The 24,220-nt window shown below is 39.8% G+C and overlaps 1 protein-coding gene across 2 annotated transcripts in view; it reads left to right on the top strand.

Moving 5' to 3' along the window:
• The first annotated feature begins 1,928 nt into the window (after positions 1–1,928).
• LOC101160383 (sacsin-like) overlaps positions 1,929–24,220 on the top strand; it is a 28,352-nt gene continuing 6,060 nt past the window's right edge. For both annotated transcript variants that reach the window (XM_023951212.2, XM_078939947.1), the window contains exons 1-6: positions 1,929–2,060; positions 2,626–2,661; positions 8,721–8,808; positions 9,773–9,884; positions 11,338–11,484; positions 12,334–13,753. In XM_023951212.2, the coding sequence (XP_023806980.1) occupies positions 2,636–2,661; positions 8,721–8,808; positions 9,773–9,884; positions 11,338–11,484; positions 12,334–13,753 (1,793 nt within the window). In that variant the 5' untranslated portion in view covers positions 1,929–2,060; positions 2,626–2,635. The remainder of the gene's footprint in view (positions 2,061–2,625; positions 2,662–8,720; positions 8,809–9,772; positions 9,885–11,337; positions 11,485–12,333; positions 13,754–24,220) is intronic.

The raw sequence follows: 24,220 nt of genomic DNA on the forward strand, positions 1-24,220 counted from the left end.
AAGCAGTTGGGGAAGCATTCTCAATCACATGCAAACAGGCCAGAATGCCGATTAAAATTGTGAAACATAGTGACCAAGATGATAAAGAGGGTGTAGTCAAGGTTGGAGGTTCAGAAACTACTGTTCCTGAAGATCAGGCCAGAGAGATTAAGTGTTTTGTCAGAACAGGTCCACTTTCCTCAAAACAAGATGTGCTTTTTGAACCTGAGAGCACTTGTAATTGGCCTGAGGGTCTGAGCATAAATGAGACAGTTGTTGTTTTGCAGAGAGAAATCATTCTAAAGTGACAATTCCTGTTGCTAACAACAGTAGTTGTGACATTACACTCATGCCTCGCACAGTGCTGGAACGACTGTATCAAGTTAGACCAGTTTATCCAGTAGCTGTATCATAGAAACTACGAGCAAGGTGAGAGGTAGTGATACTGACATCCCTGAAAGTGTCACATGTGAGCATACACAGCCAGAACTAGACAAAAGTGAGTTGTGGGATCTTCCAGTTACAGTCGTGAAACAAATGCTTCGAGAAGATTGCAATACATTCTCCAGAGATGACAATGATGTAAGATGCATACCTTCCTTGCAGCTAAAGATCAGACTGAAGGACACAACACCAGTGAAGCGCACATACACTTCAATACCAACACCACTTCTGAAAGAGGTGAAAGAGTATTTGAATGACCTGTTAAATAGAGGATGGATCCAAAAGTCTAGATCTCCTTATTCGTCCCCCATTGTCTGTGTTTGTAAAAAGGATGGGGGCTTGTGTCTGTGTGTGGACTATTGTGAGCTTAACCAGAAACTGATACCAGACGTCATCCCATTCCTCGAGTGCAGGATATTTTAAACAACTTATGAGGAAGTGCGTGCTTCTCAGTTTTAGATCAAGGAAAGGCATACCATCAGGGCTTCCTGGAAGAGAATAGCAGACCACTCACAGCCTTTATTACACCTTGGGGACTATATAAGTGGGTTAGGATCCTCTTTGGTCTATCCTCAGCACCAGCAGAGTTCCAGCGTAGTATGGAAGAGTGTATTTTAGGACAAAGGGCGGAATCCTGCCAGACATATCTATATGATGATCTGTTTCATAGTGAATTACTTGACGATCATCTGAAGGAGGTGAGAGAGGTGCTGTGTCACAATCAGGCACTTGGTATTAAGTTAAAGCCGACCAATTGTGAAGTATTTAGAGATCGAATGAAGTTTCTAGAAAAGATCGTAACCAAAGATGTCTACTGCATGGATCCTGCCAAAATTGCACCTGTGCTAGCTCTCAAAGACCGTGAGCCAAAGACAGTGGGTGACCTGAGAAAAATGCTGGGCTTTTTGCCACACCGCCCCTTACATTCCAAACTTCTCACGCATTGCAAAACCACTGTATAATTTGATGACAGTTGACAGGAAGACATCCTTGGATTTATCTGTGACAGGGAAACGGACTGCGGACAAAGTCTCCTCTGTTGCACGCACTGTAACATTAAGCATTCTTACATGCATGCAAAACACGGAACTAAGAGTCCATCTGCTCGGCTCAGAGACATGCGCATGCAATGTGCATGTGCACACGATTGCACAACAGCACAATTGATTAATCCGTGTGCACCTTTGAGTAAATCATGCACACTGTTTACTAAATGGGGCACACAGTTTATCAGATTTTTTTTGTTATTAATCACTGGCCCCTGGGTGCTCAGTAAAAAGAAATTCATAAAATAAACATTTTGTAAAACAAAAGTAAATTCCAGAAATTGAAATGAGGACAATTTCCTGAAATCGGGGCCACCATATGTTACAGAAACTGCAATTTTCCTTTACCTTCTTTTTAAGTTGCTGCAATTCCCAACCAGAGGCTAACTGTGACTACAGTGGAAATAAGACCAGGAAACACACGTCAGTGATGATGCTTGCTTCCTAGTTCCTTTTCTCAGGACATCCCTCCCTGGGTATGGTCTGTATAAAAGGCAGAGTGATGTGAGAACATTTGTTTCAGCGAAGACAAACTACATCAACATGACTCAGTTAAGGCAGAATGAGATGAGCCACCTTTTCTAGGCAAAGGTAAACTAATTTCCTCATACCATCATCGATGTACTTTCAGTGTTGATTTTTAAAAAAAATCTTTAATATAACCTATGCAATCTTTTTTATTTTAAAGGACAATACTAAAAGTTATTTAATTACGTCCTCATTTCAAAGCATTTAGTGTTGTGATTGACGTGCTGCATCTGCTACAAAATGTTTGGCTAAAATGCATTTAAAACTCTTTATTTATTTAAAACTATTTAAAACTATTTAAAACAGAAAAGCTATTGAGTGAAACAGTTAACAGATTATTGAATCAAAGCTGACAAATGCATAAAACAAATCAACAAAAAATGTAGTTTTGTCATGGTGATTATGTTTGGTGATTAGGGAAGCAGACTAGCCCCATTCATGCATGCTCCTGTAAAATTAAAACAAAACACTAAAGCTTCAGATGCATTTTTGCAGTTTAGATTATTTATATCTAGCATATTTTTGCATCATTATTAGCTGTAACCCAGTTAGTGTATTTTGTGCCATTTTTAAATTGTTTTCTTTTACATTTACTTCAGGCTACAACTATATTTTGCTTTCATTGCAGCTGGGACACAATGAGTCAGAGGAGGAGCAAAGCCCGGTGAGTTGCGGCATTGTCGTCTCTCAGTAAAGCAACATTCATCCACGCAACAACTCATTTGTAATCTTTTAAATCCATGGATTATGGAAACACCCTTTCAAAGATCATATTTATTTTCCAACACAAAATCAGATGATACACCACCTTTAAATATTAATTATAGAAATATAAATTTGAATAACACGTGTTCTATATTAGGTTTTGTAAATGTTTGAAAGCTGACATTCACTTCCTGTGACGTCATTTCCGGGTGAGCTATTCCCAGTGCTATTCCCAGTGCTAGCTGTGTGACTGCTGTCCTCTTGTTTGGCATTAGCCTTACTACTATTGCTTACTCTAAGGGTTATCTGGGTTAATATTCACATCTAGTACCTTTTATTAGCGAATTCACCACTGTTAAACCGCTTGCTGTTCACTTTTCTCATTTTGCTAAATAAACCACTTCTCTTTACTTAAACACCGCTAGCCTTAGCTTAGAACCTAGTATGGCCACCACCACTCCTTCCGCCTCTCCTCCTCTCTCCTGCCCCATGTGCCATATGTTTAGTGATGATCCTGCCTCCTTTAGTGAAGATAGGGGTAGGTGTGTTAAGTGTAGTCTTGTGTTAGACTTGGAGGCCAGGCTGGAGCAGTTAGAAGCGCGGCTCCGCACAGTGGAAGCTAAGCCGGCTAGCCAGGTCGTTACTCGTAGCGCGGGCCGCGCTACCAGGGCTAACTTAGCTAGCACCCCAGCGCCCTCCCAACAGCCGGGAGACAGTCAGGGGTTTGTACCGGTTGGGAGGAAACATAGTGCTAAACGCAAAAACTTAGAGCACCCGAGACTCCACGTTAGTAATAGGTTCTCCCCCCTCAGCGATACACCCGCTGAACACTCAACTCTGGTTATAGGCTCTTCTGAAGTTAGAAACGTGGAGCTCCCAGCGGCTACAGTCAGGTGTTATCCGGGGGCCAGAGTTGGTGACATCGAGGGGAACCTTAGGATGTTAGCTCAGAGTAAGTCCAGGTTCCGTCGAGTCGTGATTCACGCAGGCGGTAATGATGCCCGACGGAGACAGTCAGAGGTGGTTAAGTTAAACGTAACTTCGGTGTGTAAACTGGCTAAGACGATGTCCGACACTGTAATTTTCTCTGGTCCCCTGCCGAACTTAGTCAATGATGAAATGTACAGCCGCTTTTCATCATTTAACCGCTGGCTTTCTAGATGGTGCCCAGAAAACGGCGTTGGTTTTGTGGATAACTGGAGCGCGTTTTGGGGGAAGCCCGGTCTCATGCGGAGAGACGGCGTCCATCCCACCCGGGACGGTGCCGCTCTTCTTTCTAGAAACATTTCTGCTAGCCTTAGTCTGTTAACCTGACAATCCAGAGACGAGACCCGGGCGCAGAGCAGCAGTGTAAAACGCTCCTCTGAGCCTCCCTTAGGGTTAGTGCCGGTGCAAAACCCATGCAGGGAAAGTCAAGCAGGTCCTAGCTTTAGCTTATGTGCTGAAAGACAAATGAAAGGAGCGCGTCATAGAAACCTTACAGTGACAGACAGCAGTTCTCACAAGCAGAATTATGATGTCATTAAATGCGGTTTATTAAACATTCGATCCATTTCCTCCAAGTCCCTCTTAGTCAACGAGTTAATTACTGATAACAATCTTAGTCTTTTAGCCTTAACAGAAACTTGGCTCCATCAGGATGACTATGTTAGATTGAATGAAGCAACCCCCCCCACTTATGCTAACTATCAGAAATCCAGGATTTCAGGGAAATGAGGTGGTTTGGCAGTAATATCACAGTCTAGCTTACTTCTCAGCCCTAAAGTTAAAAATGCTTATAATTCATTTGAAAGCATCATATTGTCTTTAAGTCACCCAAACAGGAAAACTCGAAAACCTGTTTTACTCATAATTATTTATCGCCCCCCCGGCCCATATTCAGAATTTTTAACTGAGTTTTCCGACTTCCTATCGACTATTGTCTTAGATTCTGATCAAATTATAATATTAGGGGATTTTAATATTCATGTTGATGACCCCAGTGACTGCCTAGGAAAGGCTTTTGCAGCTTTATTAGATGATGTTGGTTTCACCCAAAGTGTGAATGAACCCACTCACTGTCATAAGCACACCCTGGACCTTGTTCTAACCCATGGGATAGAGATCAGCCAGCTGAGTGTCCTTCCTCTTAACCCCATCATTTCTGATCACTTTCTGATTACCTTCCAGCTTACACTGGAACATCCTTCTGCCCCAGTGAATAAGAAACAGCTTAGAAGAATCTTAACTGACCGTTCTGTGTCTGAGTTTAAACACACAGTTCAGCCAGTACTTAGTGATATTCTGAGAAAATACTCTGAGACCAGCTCCCATAGTATCAGTCCTAGTATAAATGACCACTTTGTTAATGATGCCTTACAAGCCCTCAGGAGTACACTCGATGTTGTTGCCCCCTTGAAACCTAAGTTCGTCAGACAAAACCGAGTAGCACCGTGGTTTAACGCTGAAACTCGTTCTCTTAAACGAGAAACCCGTAAGTTGGAAAGAGAATGGCGCCGCTCCGGTTCAGAGCAGTCTCTGGATATCTGGAAACATAGCCTATTAAATTATAAAAAAGCTCTGCGTAGAGCTAGAAGCCAGTACTATTCAACCTTAATATCAGAGAATGGAAACAATCCAAGATTTCTTTTTAGCACTATAGCTAAATTAACTCGCAGTCAGAGCTCAGTAGAACCACATGTTCCTGTTTCTCTCAGCTCTGATGATTTTCTTACATTTTTCGATAGTAAAATCTCAAATATTAGACATAAGTTAAATCAAGTTATTCCTACTATCAGCCCAGAACAGGCTGAAGCGGTAGAAATGGAGGCATCCATAGAAACCTCTGTAACATTAGACTGCTTCACTGCTGTGGATCAAGCGGAAATAACATCAATTATTACGTCCTCCAAATCCTCAACGTGTCTGTTAGACCCAATTCCCACTAGACTTTTTAAAGAAACTTTTCCCCTAATTAATGATCCCATATTAACAATGATAAATGCCTCTCTGGAAACGGGTTACGTGCCACAGTCTTTTAAATATGCAGTTGTTAAACCTCTTCTGAAAAAGCCCAGTTTGGATCCTAGCATCTTGGCCAACTATAGACCGATATCAAACCTGCCCTTTATTTCTAAAATCCTAGAAAGAGTTGTAGTTAAGCAGCTTTACTGCCACCTACAGGACAACAGCCACTTTGAAGACTTTCAGTCGGGGTTTAGACCTCACCACAGTACGGAAACTGCACTAGTTAGAGTCTCTAATGACTTGTTATTGGCCTCAGAAAAGGGACTACTTTCTATTCTGGTCCTGTTGGACCTCAGTGCTGCCTTTGACACTATCGACCACGGTATTTTACTCCATAGATTAGAGCAGGACATAGGGATCAGAGGATCTGCTCTCCAGTGGTTTAAATCCTATCTGTCTGATAGGTATCAGTTCGTTAATGTAAATGGCCATTCCTCTCAGTGCACTCGAGTCAACTATGGAGTCCCACAGGGCTCAGTCTTGGGACCGATCCTGTTTACGCTTTATATGTTACCCCTAGGAAACATAATCAGGAAACACAGCATTAATTTTCATTGTTATGCCGACGATACGCAGTTGTATTTATCCATGAAGCCTGACCAGAATGACCAGATAGAGAAACTGAACGCCTGCATCAGTGACATCAAGACCTGGATGACAATTAATTACCTCCTCTTGAACCCAGAAAAAACTGAGGTCATTATACTTGGTCCTAAAAACCTCAGAGATGCTCTGTCTGCTCAGATAGTCTCCCTGGATGGCATAAGTATAGCCCCCAATTCCACAGTTAGAAACCTTGGGGTTTTACTTGACCAGGATTTATCATTTAAGGCTCATATATCTCAGGCGTGTAGAACTGCCTTTTTTCACTTGCGGAATATTGCTAAGATCAGAAATATACTTTCTAAGAGTGATGCTGAAAAACTCATCCATGCATTTGTTACGTCGAGGCTGGATTACTGTAACTCCTTGTTAGCAGCGTGTCCTAAGAGTTCCTTAAGAAGTCTCCAGCTTGTTCAGAACGCAGCTGCTAGATTGTTAGCTGGAACCAGCAGAAGAGATCACATCACTCCTGTGTTAGTTTCGCTCCATTGGCTCCCAGTTGATTCTAGAATTAAGTTCAAGATCCTCCTGTTAACCTATAAGGCCTTACATGGAATGGCCCCGTCCTATATTAAGGACCTCATAGTCCCTTACCAACCAATCAGAACACTTCGCTCGCAAAATGCAGGACTGCTTGTGGTTCCTAGAATTGGTAAAAGTACGGTTGGAGGTAGAGCGTTTAGCCACCAAGCCCCTGTCTTATGGAATAAACTCCCAGCTCATATAAGAGAGGCCGACTCAGTTTCTACATTCAAAGCTAGACTGAAAACATTCCTCTTTGGACAGGCTTATTGTCAGACTAGTTAGTATTCAGAGATTATTTAACTTAATGTTAGTTTGTTTAAATTAAACTTAATAATAACTATTTCTTTTAAAAGGCTGCTAGAAGTTGAAGCTGGGGTAACTATGGTACACTGGGGTTCTGTCCTCTTTCCTTTTTTACTTCTACCCTTCCTCTCCTCTATTCTTGATCATAATTTATCATTTAGTTCTCCATGCCTCTGTTTGATGCAGTGCGATTCATGTATTGTCCCTCTTTTCCTCTCCCCTCCTGGGGAGTGGGAGTGCTTCCAGACTCCAGTTGGCTCATCCGTGCTCCAGTTCCTGACCGTTTACCTCGCCTTTGCTCCTGCTCCTACACCTGGCTGTGGATCCTGCCTCTGGCTCATCTCTGGCTCGTCTCTGCTCTGTACCTGACCGAGTACCTCGTCTCTGCTCCTGCTCCTACACCTGGCTGTGGTTCCTGTCTCCGGCTCGACTCGCGCCTTTGACTGTCCCGATAACCACGGCTGGATGAAGCTCGTCTGCTGGACTTTTATATATGTAGTTGTAGATTTAGATAAGTTAATTCTTCTCTAAGATTTCTGGTAAATCGCCTGTCCGTCCTGGGGGAGGATCCCTCCTTCATGTGGGCACCCCTGAGGTTTCTTCGTTTTTTCCGGAATCCGGTTTTTTTGGGAGTTTTTCCTTACCGCGAAGGGGGGTCTAAGGGCAGGGATGCCAGTATAGCTTAGTCAGTTTGTTAGTTCATTTTAGTATTTTTCTATTGAACTCTTTGTATTCGTGATCCTTTTGATTTCATGTTTTACTTCGAAGCCCATCGAGACGACTGTTGTTGTGATTTTGGGCTGTACAAATAAAATTGAATTGAATTGAATTGAATTGATAGTAACATTATGTCTTGTTGACTTTTGCTTCTGTGAAGTCCATCATTAGTCATTTTCAGGCGTTTTAAATAATTTTATGAATTAGCAGAATAACCTTCAAGGTTATAAAATCTTTTAACCCTTGTGCCATCTTAGATGACCCCACCCTTACATTGACGTGTTATTCCTACCATGACAAAGGTGGATAAAGGTGGAAATTTTTCATGTAATCCATGGACACAGGTGAAGATTACAAATCATTGAAGAAAAAAGTTCAGAGCTCTGTCTAGTGGGTCTAGATGACCCAACTCCCAATGTTAAAGTGCCTAGGATAGCACAAGGGTTACGATCATTAGTGAGATTTGTGTATTGACCATACAAATCCACACCTGAGAAACAACATTCTTTTAGGCCAGAACTGAGGTGTGATCTTAATGATCAACTAAATAACTGTGCAGACATGACACAAAAGGGTGCTGTTCGATTAAAATGAACCCCACTGGAATGTACAAAGTGCTTTTAGTATTGTTTCAGTTGTTTTAGCATTTATTCTATTGTTTCTAACCCCTAAACGTTGAACTTCAATCTACAGGTATTGCTATAAACTGCATTTCCAGGTCACAAATCTTCACATTTAAATGTACAAATGTAGCATAATATTGTCACGCGGTTTTAACTGTGTTTTCTCGGATAAAAGTCAAAGTTTTTTGGTCATCAATCATCAAAGGTTTTTTTATATTTTGTTTTGATTTTGTCTGTTCAGGACTTCCTTTGGGCCCACAGCGCCCCCCTTCCTTGACTACCTGAAAAACATTCTGCGCAAGTATCCAGATGGTGGGCAGATTTTAAAGGTTAGAAAAGTGGTTCTTAATGGTTTTTGTTTCTGACACGGCACTTTGGAGGACTGGTGATCTACCACCGGTTTGCTTTCACTCTTTTCCAACAGCTGCGATAGACTCCAGCAGAGTCTATAGTCTTTTTCCTATCTTCTTTTGTCCAATTTTGGTTCAAATTATGGCTTTAGTTTCTTGATCTTAGTTAACAGAAGTGGTACCTGCTTTGCAGCCCATCTTTATCAAGGTTTGACATGTTGTGCATTCAGAGATGCAGACCTTGGTTGGAAAGAGTAGGTATCTGAGTTATTGTTGCCTTTCTATCAGCTGGAACCAGTCTGGCCATTTTCCTCTGACCTCTGGCATCAACAAGGCAACACAGAACTGTCGCACACTGGCATTTCCTCATTTTTGGACTATTCTCTTGAAACCCTAAAGATGGTTGTGGGTGAAAATCCCAGTGGATCAGCAGTTTCTGAAATACCAGCTCATATTATACCAACAACCACGTCTTGTTCATAGTCACTTTAATCACCTTTTTTCCACTTTCTGATGCTCAGTTTGAACTGCAGCAGTTCCTCTTCACCATGTCTACATTCCTAAATGCCTAGTCGTTGCCGTGTGATTGGCTGATTAGAAATTTTGCATTAACAAGCAGTTGGACAGGTGTATCTGATAAAATGTTTAGGATATGAATATGTGTGTATACATGTTCTTTTTTACAAGAAACACATAAGTTCCATAATATAGTAGTTGTAATAATTTTAAATGATGGTAATGAATAAATGACTTTGTGTTTTCCTGCAAACGGATGTTTTTATTTATCATTACTATAGTTAGTCCTCAGTAAAAAGTTGGGGTCTGACTTCTAAGTTAAGACTGTTCTGAATTTTATCAGACCTTTCTGTTTTTAGGGAAAAAGGAAAATGCTAGATTCTTGTGCTAGTCCATGTTAATTGCTTTGCATCCTATTTCTCAACAGGAACTGATTCAAAATGCAGATGACGGTCAAGCAACAGAAGTGGTTTTCATTCACGATGAAAGAAGATATGGGACTGAGAGTCTGTGGACGAATAAACTTGGAAAATACCAAGGTAACAAAATACAAATCTTAAATGAAGCCAAAAATAGTTCAACTTTTTGAAACACCAAGGGAAGAAATCAAAATTTGAGCAAACACATTTGATATTTGGAATTCAGTTTGAGCAACGATTTGATCAAGCAGTTCTATTAAAACTGAAAATTATTTTAAGTCCGCTAGTGATTGATATTTTTCCCCTCGAAATAAAATGTTTCGTTTTTTGTAACAAGAAAAATATGCATGTGGGAAACAAAAAAGAAAACCTTTTGATTTTTATGAAAATGTTTTTGGAGTTTCTTAACTTTTGTGCACTTGTTTCGTTTGTAAAACATTGCTTGTGCAATTTGAAATTAATATTAAACTGTGCTTCTTGCTATTATCAAATCTTCATCTTTGGGCTTTGATAATCCGGGACTTAGCATTTAAAAGGCACATCTTTAGTTCATTGACATTCTTTAGTTTAAACCTAGGTTACATATCACAAAATGCCACCGTGCAGCTACCTAAATGCGAATTTTTCAGCAAATTCAGCGGGTGGCAGCGCGGCGGCATTTGTACCCAGGAGATGGTAGTTACATTTTTATACACGTTGCAGTGGCGGCAGAGATTTTATGAAAAAGTTCAAATTAAACAACGACCGGAGGACTTTGTGACATTGGTCAGTGGCCACCTGGCCACATTTGGAGGCTGTTTGGTATAGCAGCAGGTGGGTGGCAAGGAGGTGGATAATTGACTGATAGGAAGATCTCCAAGGTCCCCAAAATCTTCTGACGATCAGCCGATTTCAGTCTACCACCTTCTAGCCACCCCCCACCCCTCTGCCGTCCCACTGCCACTTTCCGATTGTTCGTACGGTAGCAGCACAGCCAACCGACCAGGGCTGTTGACGTGGGCAGTGGGCCTGGAAAAGACCGTCCACCTGGCAATCTTGGCCACTGCGGGTACTCCATATGAATCCCGCTGTGGTTGAACCACTAGGACCTTTGCTTTGGATTCTAGAGCTTTGCCCCTTGTTGCGTCTTTTGGGAGGCATGTTGTCTAAAAATTATAATGTGTGCTGCTTTTTATATATCCCTGGGCTACCGGGCAGCTAGCTTCCCGTAGCACTGTCCTGTCCTGAGACGTTTACATATTGTCCAATCAGAGCTGCTACCAGCCAGTGATCTGGCTTCTACCGCCCTGTGGCTGGCTGATTTCGTATTGAAGTATTGACTGATGGCTGCCATCTACATTCATGACCACGCTAACGGTTATTAAAAAAAATAAAAATCAGATGGCGGCAGCTGATCCTGAAGATTCTGCTGACGCCTCCCCATTGCATGGTGGCAGTTGTGTTTGTGACCGTGCATTACATGTAGTTAAATCCCCTTGACTTTATATCTTTTCATTTCTGTAACTTGTATTCTTCATTCACATAAGGCACTCATTGCAGTCACATGGACACTTGGTTTTCTTCTCTTACAAAGGTCCTGCTCTCTATGCCTACAACAATGCAGCCTTCACAGACGAGGACTGGGAGAGAATTCAAATGGCAGGAAGGAGCGGCAAAGTCAATGACCCAAACAAAATCGGGAGGTTTGGAATTGGCTTCAACTCCGTTTACCACATCACCGGTAAAAACCCTGTGTAGTTTATCTGTAAAGAGTTGTTCATTCAGGATCGTGCTATAGTAGAAAAAGTATTAAGGTAAAAATATGTCTAAATGGACGAGCTTGTAGATTTGATGTAGGAACTTGTAAAATAGAATGTGAAAACTTGTGCACCAAAAATCTGCATTTCTGTTTAAAAATCTTCTGCTGTGAACTGACAAATTCCCATTTTGGTGTGTTCATTTTACAACGTTATAACGTTTCATGTTACAACGTTTCATGTTACAACGTCAAATCTATGATTACAACTGCTCAAATGTGCTTCTGCGTGAATCTGCTGACGCAACTCACAAGTGCGCTACAACTGCGCTCTTACTTCTGACATATTCCTTGTAAGAAACTTGTATCAAAACTGATCTGTGTCATTTCACAGTAGTTCACAGTAGAAGATTTGTACACAAAAGTGCTAATTTTTGGGGCACAAGTTTTCACATTTTGTTTTACAAGTTCTCACATCAAATCTACGAGCTCGTCCATTAAGACACATTTTTACCTTCATAAAAAAATTGTTTTTAAAAAGGACAATTTGAAATTAGTTTATTTAAGGTGAAGTTGTTTTGCTTCTTATCCAAGTGGCTTTCTCAATTCAGAGGATGAAATTATGCCATCTTCCAGCAAGGCCTCTTTTCTTAATTTTTAAGAAGAAAGCGTAACTTTAAAAATTGCTGCAAAGTTTCCTATACTTGCAATCAGATCTGAGGAAAGAAAATGTGTGCGTCTTTGTAGACTTTCAGATCTATTTGAAGACAACAGATTTAGTATGTAAAGGGGTAAACTAGATTGTATAACCAAATGTTTTCTTTTTATTCTCAGACGTGCCAATTATATTCAGCTCAGGACATCTTGGGGTGATGGACCCGCAAGAAAACATTTTTGGTGAAAGAAATGGAGGCTTTCTGTGGTCCTTGGAGGATGAAGAGCACAAAGAGGCTTTGATGACGATGCATGATCAGTTTCAGCCCTTTCGAGACATCGTTTCAGTTATAAAAGGAGAAAAATGGTCAAAAATTATGGAGGATGAGCATTTTGCTGGGACACTTTTCAGATTCCCCCTCCGCAATGAAATATCCGATATCTCAGATAACCTGTACAACTCAGGAAAAGTGGTTGAGCTTTTTGACAGCTTTATTGCAGATGCAGAACTGAGCCTCCTGTTCTTAAGAAGCGTGCGCTCAGTGTCCTTGCTACACATCAGCTGCGATGGGACTGTTAAGACCAGACTTGAAGTAAAAGCTTCCTCCTCAGAAGTCCCTCTACAATCAGAGGAAGACTCAGATCTTGAGGGTTTTACAAGATTCAAACAGATTATCCTCAAATCAGAAGATTACAAAGAAACACAGTGGCTTGTGACAACATGCACTATGAAAAAGGGACTCATGGAAGATCTTGATGTCCTTGCAGAAAAGTTAAGCTTTGTTCCCAGAGTTGACTTAGCTTTTCCCTGCAGCGAGCAGAGAGAACACGGGGAGGGAAGACTGAGCTGCTTCCTCCCTCTCCCGAACAACGAGTCCAACAAGACCGGCCTCCCAGTTCATGTGAATGCTTGCTTTGGCCTTACAGACAACAGAAGACATCTCAAGTGGCAGGAAGAAGATCAGAGACATGATAAACATGCTTTGTGGAATGAATTACTGGTAAACAAAGTACTTCCTCAAGCATTTGTGGTGATGATTCAAGATGCCATCAAACTTTGTCAAGAATCTCGCCTGCCTGTTCCTTCCGTGTACCGTCTGTGGCCTGACAACTCCCACATGCAGCACAAGGACAAATGGCGAAAAGTTGCTAGGGATGTTTTTGATCAGTTATTCAGACAGGATGCAGCTGTCCTCTCTCTCGCTAAAGATGAACGTTGGTTCATCCCTTTGTCTGATGCCATAATACCCAGCAAGGATCTTAAAAAGCCAGAAATAGTAAATGCTGTTAAAAGGACCTTGGTTTTCTATGGAGAAAATCTTGTCACTGTACCAGATCATGTAATGAAGGCCATCGAGACCACTTCCCACACAACCCCAAAGCAAGTAACTCCAAGCTTCCTCAGGAGGGTTTTACTCATGAATGGGATGCAGTCCATTGCTAAGGAGGACAAACTCTGTCTTTTGGAGTTTGTATTGAGTGATGAAAACTACAATGAGCTTCAGGGTCTCCAGCTTCTTCCTCTCAGCGATGGCTCCTTCACATCTTTCACAAACAGAGAAGAGGACACTGCGTTGATTGACACAGAAGAATTTCCAAGGTACACTGTTCATTTGTCCATCATTTTTACTACAATCAAACCTTTATTTGACTGATTTAAATTTGCACTATTGTTGAGAAAAGCAACATCCATGTTGATCTGTATCAAAACCATATAAATGTCTCAGGCCATTTGGTCTGAGACACATTTAAACAAATGAATTGAAGTCTTAAAGATTGTACCTAAATCATTTGAGGGCAGTATTGGACATCTATAATCAGCCTTCAAATCTTTGGAGAAGGATTATTTTACCAACTGTATAAAAAACATCAGATCCAACAAAACTGTGCTCTTCACACCCTTATTTAGAAAAGCACAGGTTTGGGACAGGTTTGACAACATTTTTCATGGTCCTTAAAAATGTTCCAGACTATGAGACGTTAACCACATTAGTGAGTTGTGGTTGTAAAAGGCTTGGCTTTAGAATTCTACTTGTACAGTAATAGCATATGAGGCTATCATGTAGATCAGTGTTTTTCAACCAGTGTGCCGTGGGAAATTGCCCTCATTAACTGATCTAAAAACATTTACCATCTCCAGGATATCAGCTCTGTGTTCCTCCAAACAGGCCTTGATAAAACACTGAGGAGTTAGGAATATAAAAGATCGTAAAATACTTTTTCTTTGCGTTTAGTTTATTTTATTAAAGACATTTCGATAAGAATGACGTTACCGCGATACAGCTGCACCTTCGGCTGTATTTTGGAAAAGTCTCGTCCCTTTAACTGTCTCCACCAATCATTCTTGGGGGGCTTAATCACATGTCATCAGTCTGACCAATCAGAAGTGGATAAACTCTTCACTTCCTTGTCCCGATTTAGCACGTAAAGTCGCTCAGTTCTAACAAAAATACCAGCTAAAGCTCGTCTTTAGCGGTGTAGCTTTCCACAGAATCAGGAGTCGGACCGTGGAACAAGTGAACAAAACACTGAAGCTCAGAGAAACGATCTCCGGCCGTTTTATGCACTACATCTCCCATGATGCATTGGGTTGTGAGAGTGACAGCGCACAAGGAGATCTGTTGTTAAACGTCTTGAAACCAACGAACACACAAACTGTTTTTAAATCGTCTAACTTAACTTTTATTGCATCTTTTAGAAAAAAAACAGAAGCACTTTCCAGCTTTTTCTGCAACAATTCTCAAAAATGCATGTGAGATTGTGGAGGGGCTGTAGATCAATACAGACTATGAGTTTCTCTTTTTTTTTTGGATGCTGATGTGCCGCGGGATTTTTTTTTTTAGGTTAAAGAGTGCCGTGGCTCAGAAAAGGTTGAAAAACACTGATGTAGATGAACACAGACTACAAGTGATCTCTTGGACTGAGTAAAGCGAATCAGCTGAAAGTGTCTGTATGACAGTGGGGTTGCTATCTGCGCTGAGGAGTTTGTTGCTCGTCTGAACCCCTGAATCTCACCAGTAAAAATGTAACAAATGTTTTGCACTTAGAAGTGATATGAATTAAAGGCAACAAAAATAGTGTTTGATTGCCATTTTTTTTCAAGCAATCAAAGAATACACAAATGTGAACCCGAGGGAATTTATTTTTCTTTTGGCAGATGAACACAAACAGGCAGGAGACGGAGGTATCAAGATTAAAATTGTTTTATTACAAAACGTTAAAACCAATTAAAAATGGACCCGTTTAAAAGCCATGCACAAACAGATTCAGTATGCTGAGGACCAGAAGACTTAAGGGAGGTGGAGGCTCCCAGAGAACAAAGATAAAATTTCACCCCACTCACGTGATGCAGACCACACACACTTGTGAACCCTTCACCCAAGGACACGTCACTCCAAACTGGGGGGATATCCTCCACCTAGAACTCAGGGCTGGCACCTGAGTCCTCAGCACCGAGGGAGGGGGGGGGGGGGACAAAGGTGGATTACACAATAAAATGCACAATTAAAACACAGTTCTAAAAGAATTGTGTAAAAATGCTAACAACAAAATAAAAGAAACTATCGTGAGAGTAAGTCCGCCCGTAGGGTGCTGCTCAAAGAACGGAGCGCGGCCGAGCTTTTATTCTCGTTGGTGGTGGAGGATTCAGGCGTGACGCCCCGTTTAGTCCTCCGTTGCTCAGGCTCAAAGGCAGCTGAGGAGCACCCGGGCCCGGCAGAACCCTGGTCAGGAGTCTGCAGGGATTCTGATCACGAGCGGTGACAGTTCCTTAAAATATTTCTAAAATTCAATATATAAGAAGCAGCAGCTGTTCAGCAGGTGGGAGCGTCAGGAAGTCCCCGGCGCAGACAGAATGTTCGTCACCTGAAAAGCAGGTCATGCTGGGTGGACCAAGATGGCGGCCTGAGCAGACGCTCCTTTTCATCCAGCTGCGCTAAAAAGTTATTATTACTTTGGAAAATTAGCAACTTAAACGCTGAATAATCTTTTCTGCTGACCCTAAACACCCTGAATGTTTACTGCTCTTAAAATGGATTCCCGAGATAGAAAACAAAGCTCAAAGCAAAAAAATAAAAGTTTGGCTAATGCTAACAACACAACTGCTAGCGGCTGTGACTCGGGCAAGGCGGATCATGACTACGTTAAAGTTCCTGACGACCAAGATATGTGTGTTCCGTCCTCTCTCAGAGGACAGAACACCTTGCAAAGAACCTGCGCTCAAGAAGGCATTATTTGCAACTCCCAAAGGCAAAGGTGAGAAAAGTGTTGACGGCAACCAGGAAATCGTAGCTGTTTTATCAGAACTGATCAACACTCGCTTTGACAGCTTGGAACAACTGATTAATACCAACTCACTTAAAATTGAAGACCTTAAGAAATCACTTGACTTTGCTTTTGGTGAAATTCAAGATTTAAAGAAGAGAGTTGACGTAATTGAGAGGAAAACAAACAAAGATGGCGCCACCATCCTCCAGCTACAAGAAAGACTTATTGAGTCCGAGCGCTACTCGAGACGCTGGAATCTAAAACTGTACGGAGTAGCAGAGACTGTGGCCAAAGAAGATGTAAAGAAGGAAACCATCCGAATCTGCCAGAGTGTTTTTCCTGAAGCTAAAAGCAAACTGCCTGACGTGATTGACGTTGTTCACCGGTTGGGAAAAATGAAGGAAAATGAAAGGAAACCCAGAGGAATCATCATACAGTTTACCTCCAGAACCCTCCGAGACGCCGTGTGGAAAGCTGCGAAAAACAGCTCTTTTCTGAAAGAGCGCCATCTCCACTTCACCGAAGATCTCTGTGCGGCAGATCGTGAGAGAAGAGCGGCGCTGTGGCCAATGATTGAGGCAGCCAGACGAGAAGGGAAAATCGCTTACTACGTCGGTCCTCGAGCATATATTAATGGTAAAGAAGTCGGCCTGCCTGAGACCTAAACACTGGACTGTCTACCCGACGATATCAGCTCATCCATCTTTTTGTTCTCTAGCGGTTTGCAATCTAACTTTGTTGAAAATTGGCCATTCATGTTAATATCTTAATATGGTCGTCAGGTTTTTCTGGTTCATAAGTTCAAGTCACTTTAAAGTTGAGCCTGAATGTGTTTAATTCAGCATATTTTTTCATCCATTTGAATTTTACATTAGCGTAAATGTAAAAATTTTACGTTTATTTTCCTATTTTTTATTTATTTTTAGCACACTGGTTGATGCAACACAGCTCACCAACTAAAGTTCTTACTTTATCATCTTCTCTTTGTTATGTCTTTATCTTTAGGTTCATTGAATGCCAGGGGGTTAAAAAATGCTACAAAGCGTAAAGCTCTTTTCTTGTTTGCCAAAAAGTTAAACACAGATTTTTTCTTTTTTCAAGAGTCTCACTCTACAAAAGATGATACCAATTTTTGGAGATCTCAATGGGGTGATAACATTTTCCTCTCTCATGGTAGTCAGCACTCAGCTGGCACTCTTACGGTAAAACATAAATTTGAAGGTGACATTCTTTCACATAAATGTGACACTGAGGGTCATTTTGTCTGTATGGCCTTGGCCTATGAAAAAAAGACTTTTATAGTAATAAATGTATATGGTTACAATACAAAACGTGACAACTCTCAACTCCTATCTATAGTAGAAAATGATTTAATAGAATGTTTAAACAAATATCCCAATGCAATTATTATCATTGGAGGAGACCTGAATATGGTGTTAGACTGCCAACTGGATAGATGGCCACCACAAACTGATAATCCTAATGCCGAACTTCTCTCATTTATGCAAAAAATTAATTTAAAAGATCCTTGGAGAGAGAAATTCCCAACAAAATCAAGTTTTACATGGAGCAACAAAAATGGCTCCCACCAGTCTCGTATAGATTACCGGCTTGTTTCTGATTGTTTAGATACAGATGACATTAATATTGATATTTTTCCTTCTCCTCTTACTGATCACAAAGCAATACAGATTTCCATTAAATTAAACCAAAATAACTCTAGAATTAAAAAAGCAAATTGGATCCTTAACAATTCTCTACTTAAGCTTGATATCGTGGAAAAACAAATTTCTGAAAGTGTTTCATATTACTTTGAAAAAGCTGTAGCTGAAAACTCTTATAGTAATAACTGGGAATTATTCAAATATGATATTGCAAACTACCTTAGGAAACTTAGTTCTAATTTAAATAAGTCCAGGAAGGAAAAAGAGGATAAAGTCATAAATGACATAACAAGATTATCTCAAATATGTCCAGCAAATCAATCTGAAGATGACAAAATTAACTTAAATTCTTTACAAAATAAACTGGATGAGATTTATAAAAATCGTGCTGAAGGCGCTTTTGTCAGATCTCGACTAAAATGGCTGGAAGAGGGTGAAAGCAATTCTTCTTACTTCTTCCAATTAGAAAAGCATCGTGCTAAATCAAATACATTAGACCAGTTAAATATTGATGGCCAACTAAACTCAGACCCCTCTGTTATTGCTAAATTTGTTAGTTCTTTCTATAGTAAACTTTATGCTGTTAATGATTCCACTGACAATCCCCAACAGTTTTAGATAACATTAATTCACAATCTATTAATCCCTCTGAACGTCAAATCTGTGACTCTCCTGTCACTGTTAACGAAATACTGACTTCTATAAACAAACTGAAAAATAACAAATCTCCTGGACCAGATGGATTAACTGGGGAATTTTACAAACAAATTAGTATCTCAATTGCTCCTTTTTTAACGCAGGTCTTCTTAGAAAGCCTTCGCCAAGGCACTCTTCCTCCAACACTGAATCAAGGAGTGATCACTCTCCTCCCAAAACCCAAAAAAGACACTCTCAATATTGATAACTGGCGCCCGATCAGTTTATTGAATAATGATTATAAAATTATTGCCTCTGTATTTGCTCACAGACTGAAATCAGCCTTGGACTCTGTAATTGGAGAAACCCAGTCAGGATTTATGCACAGAAGACATATTTCTAATAACATCCGGCTTGTACTAGATATTTTAGATTATTCACATTTAATAACAGATGAAAGTTACATTCTTTTTTTGGACTTCTATAAAGCTTTTGATTCAATTAATCACAGGTTTCTTTTTAGCTGCCTTCACAAATTCGGTTTTGGCTCTTATTTTTGCGATGCAATAAAACTGTTATACAGTAATTCTAACTGCTCAGTAAAACTAAAATATGGTACTTCTCCCCGTTTTAATATTAAAAGAGGAATTCGACAGGGTTGCCCCATCTCGCCGTATCTATTTTTATTAGCCACTCAAACTCTGGCAGATTACATAACTATTAATGATTTGAAAGGCATCTCTGTCTTTGGTAAAGAGATTCTTATTAGCCAATTAGCTGATGATACGACCCTTTTTTTGAAAGATAGCAGTCAAATTCCTTGAGCACTAAATCTAATAAAAGCTTTTTCTAATGTCTCTGGACTTCATCTTAACATTAAAAAATGTGAATTAATATCTATCAAAAATGATCAAACAGGATCCATATGTGAAATCCCCATCAAAGAAAGTGTAACATATCTAGGGATTACCATCACCAAAAACGAACTAGAGAGAAGTTCTTTAAATTTTAGTCCCGTAATAGAGAAAACCAGAAAACGTTTTAACTTATGGCTTCAAAGGGACCTGAGCCTAAAAGGCAGAGTCCTGCTGTCAAAGGCAGAGGGAATCTCTCGACTCACTTACTCTGCATTATCTCTGTACGTAGACAATCAAACATTAAAATCTGTTGACCAAATTTTATTTAACTTTATCTGGAAAAACCGTATACATTATTTAAAAAAATCTGTGGTAATGAACTCGTACAAGAATGGAGGACTAAACTTTCTTGATTTTACAACCCTAAATAACACATTCAAAATAAACTGGATAAAATCTTACCTAAAAAATCCTACTTCAATTTGGAATATATTTCCCCATTTTATATTTTCAAACTTAGGCAACCTTAACTTTCTTCTCCTTTGTCATTACAATGTTGAGAAAATACCAGCTAAACTATCAGCCTTCCACAAACAAGCTCTTCTTGCATGGGCACTTCTATACAAACATAATTTCTCTCCCCATAACTTCTTTATTTGGAACAACAAATATTTATTATACAAGAATAAATCTTTATTTTTTCCACATTGGTTTGAAAAAAAAATTCTAGTGGTGAGCCAACTTTTTGACACGAACGGGCATTTATTAAGGTATACTGAATTCAACGCTAAATATAATCTGGTTGTGACTCCTAAAGAGTATGCCATTGTGTTTGATGCTGTTTCCAAAGAAATATGCCAAATGTTTAAAACAACTACTACGAATGACGAAATGCCCTCTATGGCTGCAACTGCCACCACCACAGGAAAAATTTGTTTTACCCCTACACACAAGAATAACAACAAAAAAATATGTGTGTTGTTTCAAAGGGACGTCATTTCTGTACCGTGTACTAAAACCTACTGGAGACGTTTTGTTCCCAACAGTATCTGGAAGAAAGGATGGAGTGTCACCCAAAAATTTATGATAAATAATAAAATGAAAGTAGTATCTTTTAAAATAATTCACAAAATTTACCCCACCAATCAATTTATGCTAAAATACATTAAATCAATTGACCCTAACTGTATTTTTTGCAAAGAATATCCAGAAACAATTAACCATCTTTTTTGGAATTGTGCTATCATTAGAATCTTTTGGAAAAAAATGTTTACAATTTATTAGAAATCGCATTCACCCCAACTTTAATCTAAAGTTTGAACATATAATTTTTGTCTTTCATAATAAAAATTTGGACTCAAATAAAAAACTCATAATTAATCTTATTATTATTTTTGGCAAATTTTATATACATAAATGTAAATTTTCTTCATCTTCAATTTTTTCCCCTGTTTTAATGAAACAAATTGAAATGTATATTAGTAACATCTCCAAGAGTCTTAATCAGAAAGCTGTATGTCTATATGAAAGTTGCAGAAACATGAATGTTTTTATGTAAAATGTATTTAAATGCATGCTCCCCTGGCATATCTGAATTTTATTTTGTAAAATTGTGTTTTGTATTGTACTTCCGTTTTACACAATAAAGTTGTTAAAAAAAATGTTCGTCACCTGGGAGGCGCGTATTTTGCTTCTAAAGGCCTGTTCACACCGGGACGAATTTCGCCGGCGATTTCCGCCGACGTTTAACGCCTCGTGACTAAACAAAGGGCACCAATGAGAGTGTGCACACCGACGCGAAAAAACGCCACGCGTAAAAGCGTCAAAAAAAAAAAACGCCTCGGGTTCGTTTTTGGTCGAAATCTACTCGACCAATGAGAATGGCGCTTTTGCACACGTGTCTGGAGCTTCTGAAGTGACAGTAAAACACAACTTGGGGGCGCTCAACACAAAACTTGCTGAGCACACATACCAGCGAAGAAGATAGACGCCAAGTAGCGTCTACACTGCCGCGAAGAAATAATGACGGACATTCTAAAATATCCCAGAACCAAGCACCAGTTGGAGCTACTGGTGCTTGAAATATTCACGTGTTCTTTGTTTGATTCTGACAAGCGCGTAAATACTTGCTCTCTTCTTCTGAGTGAAAAGCGACTTTAAGAAGCGTAAAGTTGCGCAGCGCCACCTTGTGTACAGGAGTATTTCTGTTTACATTAAGCGCCATCTAACGTCAGGGAATGAAATTGCATGTTGGCTCGGCTCATCGTCAGCGAAAATCGCCTGGGTGTGAACACAAAAAACGTGTCGAATAACGCCTGGCGAATATTCGTCCCGGTGTGTACGGGCCTTTAATCTGTGCCTGCAGGTCTCATCCGGTGCTGTGAGGCTAACCGGAGGTGTGCAAACAGGAAGTGGGCGGTTCCAATGGCCAAACGCTGCCCCTGGCCAAGTGAAGGCTTCTTTGCTTTTTATAGCGCCCCATGAGGCCACTGCTAGTAATTATCCTCCCTACTGCACCTGAGCCAATTAATCCTGCCACACAAACATTACAATCATCAGTTGTACATTCATACAATGGCTAATCAAACTTAGGATAATTAGACATATCAATAAATATTGCTTGAAAGAGAGTGGAAGAAAGCAAACTAATATAATCCCCCCCCTGTTCTACTGTGACCATTTTATTACATGATTTATCAATATCCGGTTCATAACTTTTATCAGACGGAATTGAATCCTGAAATTTCAATAAAGCACATGACAAATATGAAATACTTAATTATGTTACTGATAACTTTTAGAAATCAACATGGCAAATCCAAATCATTTATCCAAAATATGTGCAGATTATGTTACTTAGAAAAGTCATTTATATGATTTAAAAAAAAAAAATAATACTATATCAGTAAAATAGACCTAACATTTTCGTAGAAAAATTTCATCAAGTATCAAAAGTTAAAAACGTGCAAATATTGTCACATTAGGAAAAAAATCATGACTCAATTTATCAATTTTTGGAGCAAGTGAAGTAATATAATTAAAAGTCCATCAATGTAACCATTTTCAATAATTGACTAATCATTTGTTTTATTTTATTTTTTTGTATTTTTTATGTATTTATTTATTTATTTATTTTTATAATAAGGTAATGCTGTGAAATAAAAAAAATAAATAAATAAATAAAAATAAAAAAAAGGGTCCATAATCTTTCGAATGACCAACGTTGGTATTCCTTCTTCTGCTGATAAACAGCCGTTCTTCTGGGTTTAAAAGAGTTTATAGTTCTCTTCGATGTTATTTCTGCAGACATTAGATTAAGGTCCATATCCTTCTTCAGCTGATATCAGCGGCGGTGAAAGTTGAGGTCAAGTTGTCTGCAGGTCAAAACTCTCTGCTGATAATCAGGTTACGTCAGACTTTTGGAGAAAGCGATGAATCAAGGCTTCATATTTCTTTAAGACATTTGGCTCTTTGATTTATTACTGCATGTTGGTTCAGACATCCGTAATCAAACACTTCTCAAAGTCCTTCATGGTGTTCACAACCAGAACCTTGGACCGGTCTGGTGGACCGAGTGGTTTGACGTAAATCCTGCAGCTTTTAACCCAAGTGTTCTCAATCTGCTTACGCTTCCTGAGAAGCCTGGCATGTTTTGCGATTTCAGCATTCCTTCTGGTCAGATGGTCGTTCAGATAAACAGCCGAACCTTTCTGGTTTTTACGTTGATTTATCAGAGCTAGCTTGTGTTTTTGATTCACAAACCTGATGAGGATCGCTGGTTTATCCGTCTCCTTTCTCCTGGGGAGCGGGTGGCAGGTCTCGATGGTATTGAGATCCAGGGAAATCCCTTTAGATGTGAGAAATGATTCCACTTGGTGTTCCAGAGTCTCTTCAACACTCTACGTTTCAGCACTGCTAGCTATTCCAGCGCTATTAGCATTAGCAATGCTAGCTCCAGCTGCATTTAGCTTTGCCCGAGGTTTGATCGGTACTCCAGTGAGAATGACATTATTCATCCTTACTTGTTGTTCCACATCGTCCAGTCTTTTCTCCAGTATGTCGACCCGGTTTTCTCGTTGCTTGTTTTGAGCCCAAAATCTTCGGAACTCTTCCATTAGCTCAATCAGTGGAGCTACCTCAGCGGACACTTGTTCCATAAAATCAGTGAAGCAAACAGTTAGTTAGCTGTTAAGTTTGTGACATGATTACAGTCCTATGGTGCAATGCAACTTCAAAATGTGTTTGCCAACAGAAATGATCTGAAAAGTCATCTGCACTTTGCATTACGTTAATTACTCTGTATATGAATTGGGCAACCCAAATAAAAATGTCTTGCATAACAAGGAGAAAGAAAATGGCAAACAATTGTTAAATTAAGTTTTCTACGAAGGGCATGTACACTTACCAGCAGGAACATGATGAACAGTTTATCTATTAGGCAGTAACTCAGAGTAGAGTGACTTAACTTCTGGTTATGATTTGGGTATCTGCTCATTATATCAGTCTGTTTGATATTTTCTAGACATCTATTAAGCGTACTTTGAAAAGAAACCCCTTGTAAGAGATGAATAAATGAATGGAAGGATGTATGAGACTTACAATATGGACGACACTACTAATCTTTAGTAGTTATTGTTTAGTTTC

Source organism: Oryzias latipes, chromosome 21 (genome assembly GCF_053564925.1).
Source record: "Oryzias latipes strain Hd-rR chromosome 21, Olatipes_Hd-rR_3.1".
Lineage (NCBI taxonomy): Eukaryota > Metazoa > Chordata > Actinopteri > Beloniformes > Adrianichthyidae > Oryzias > Oryzias latipes.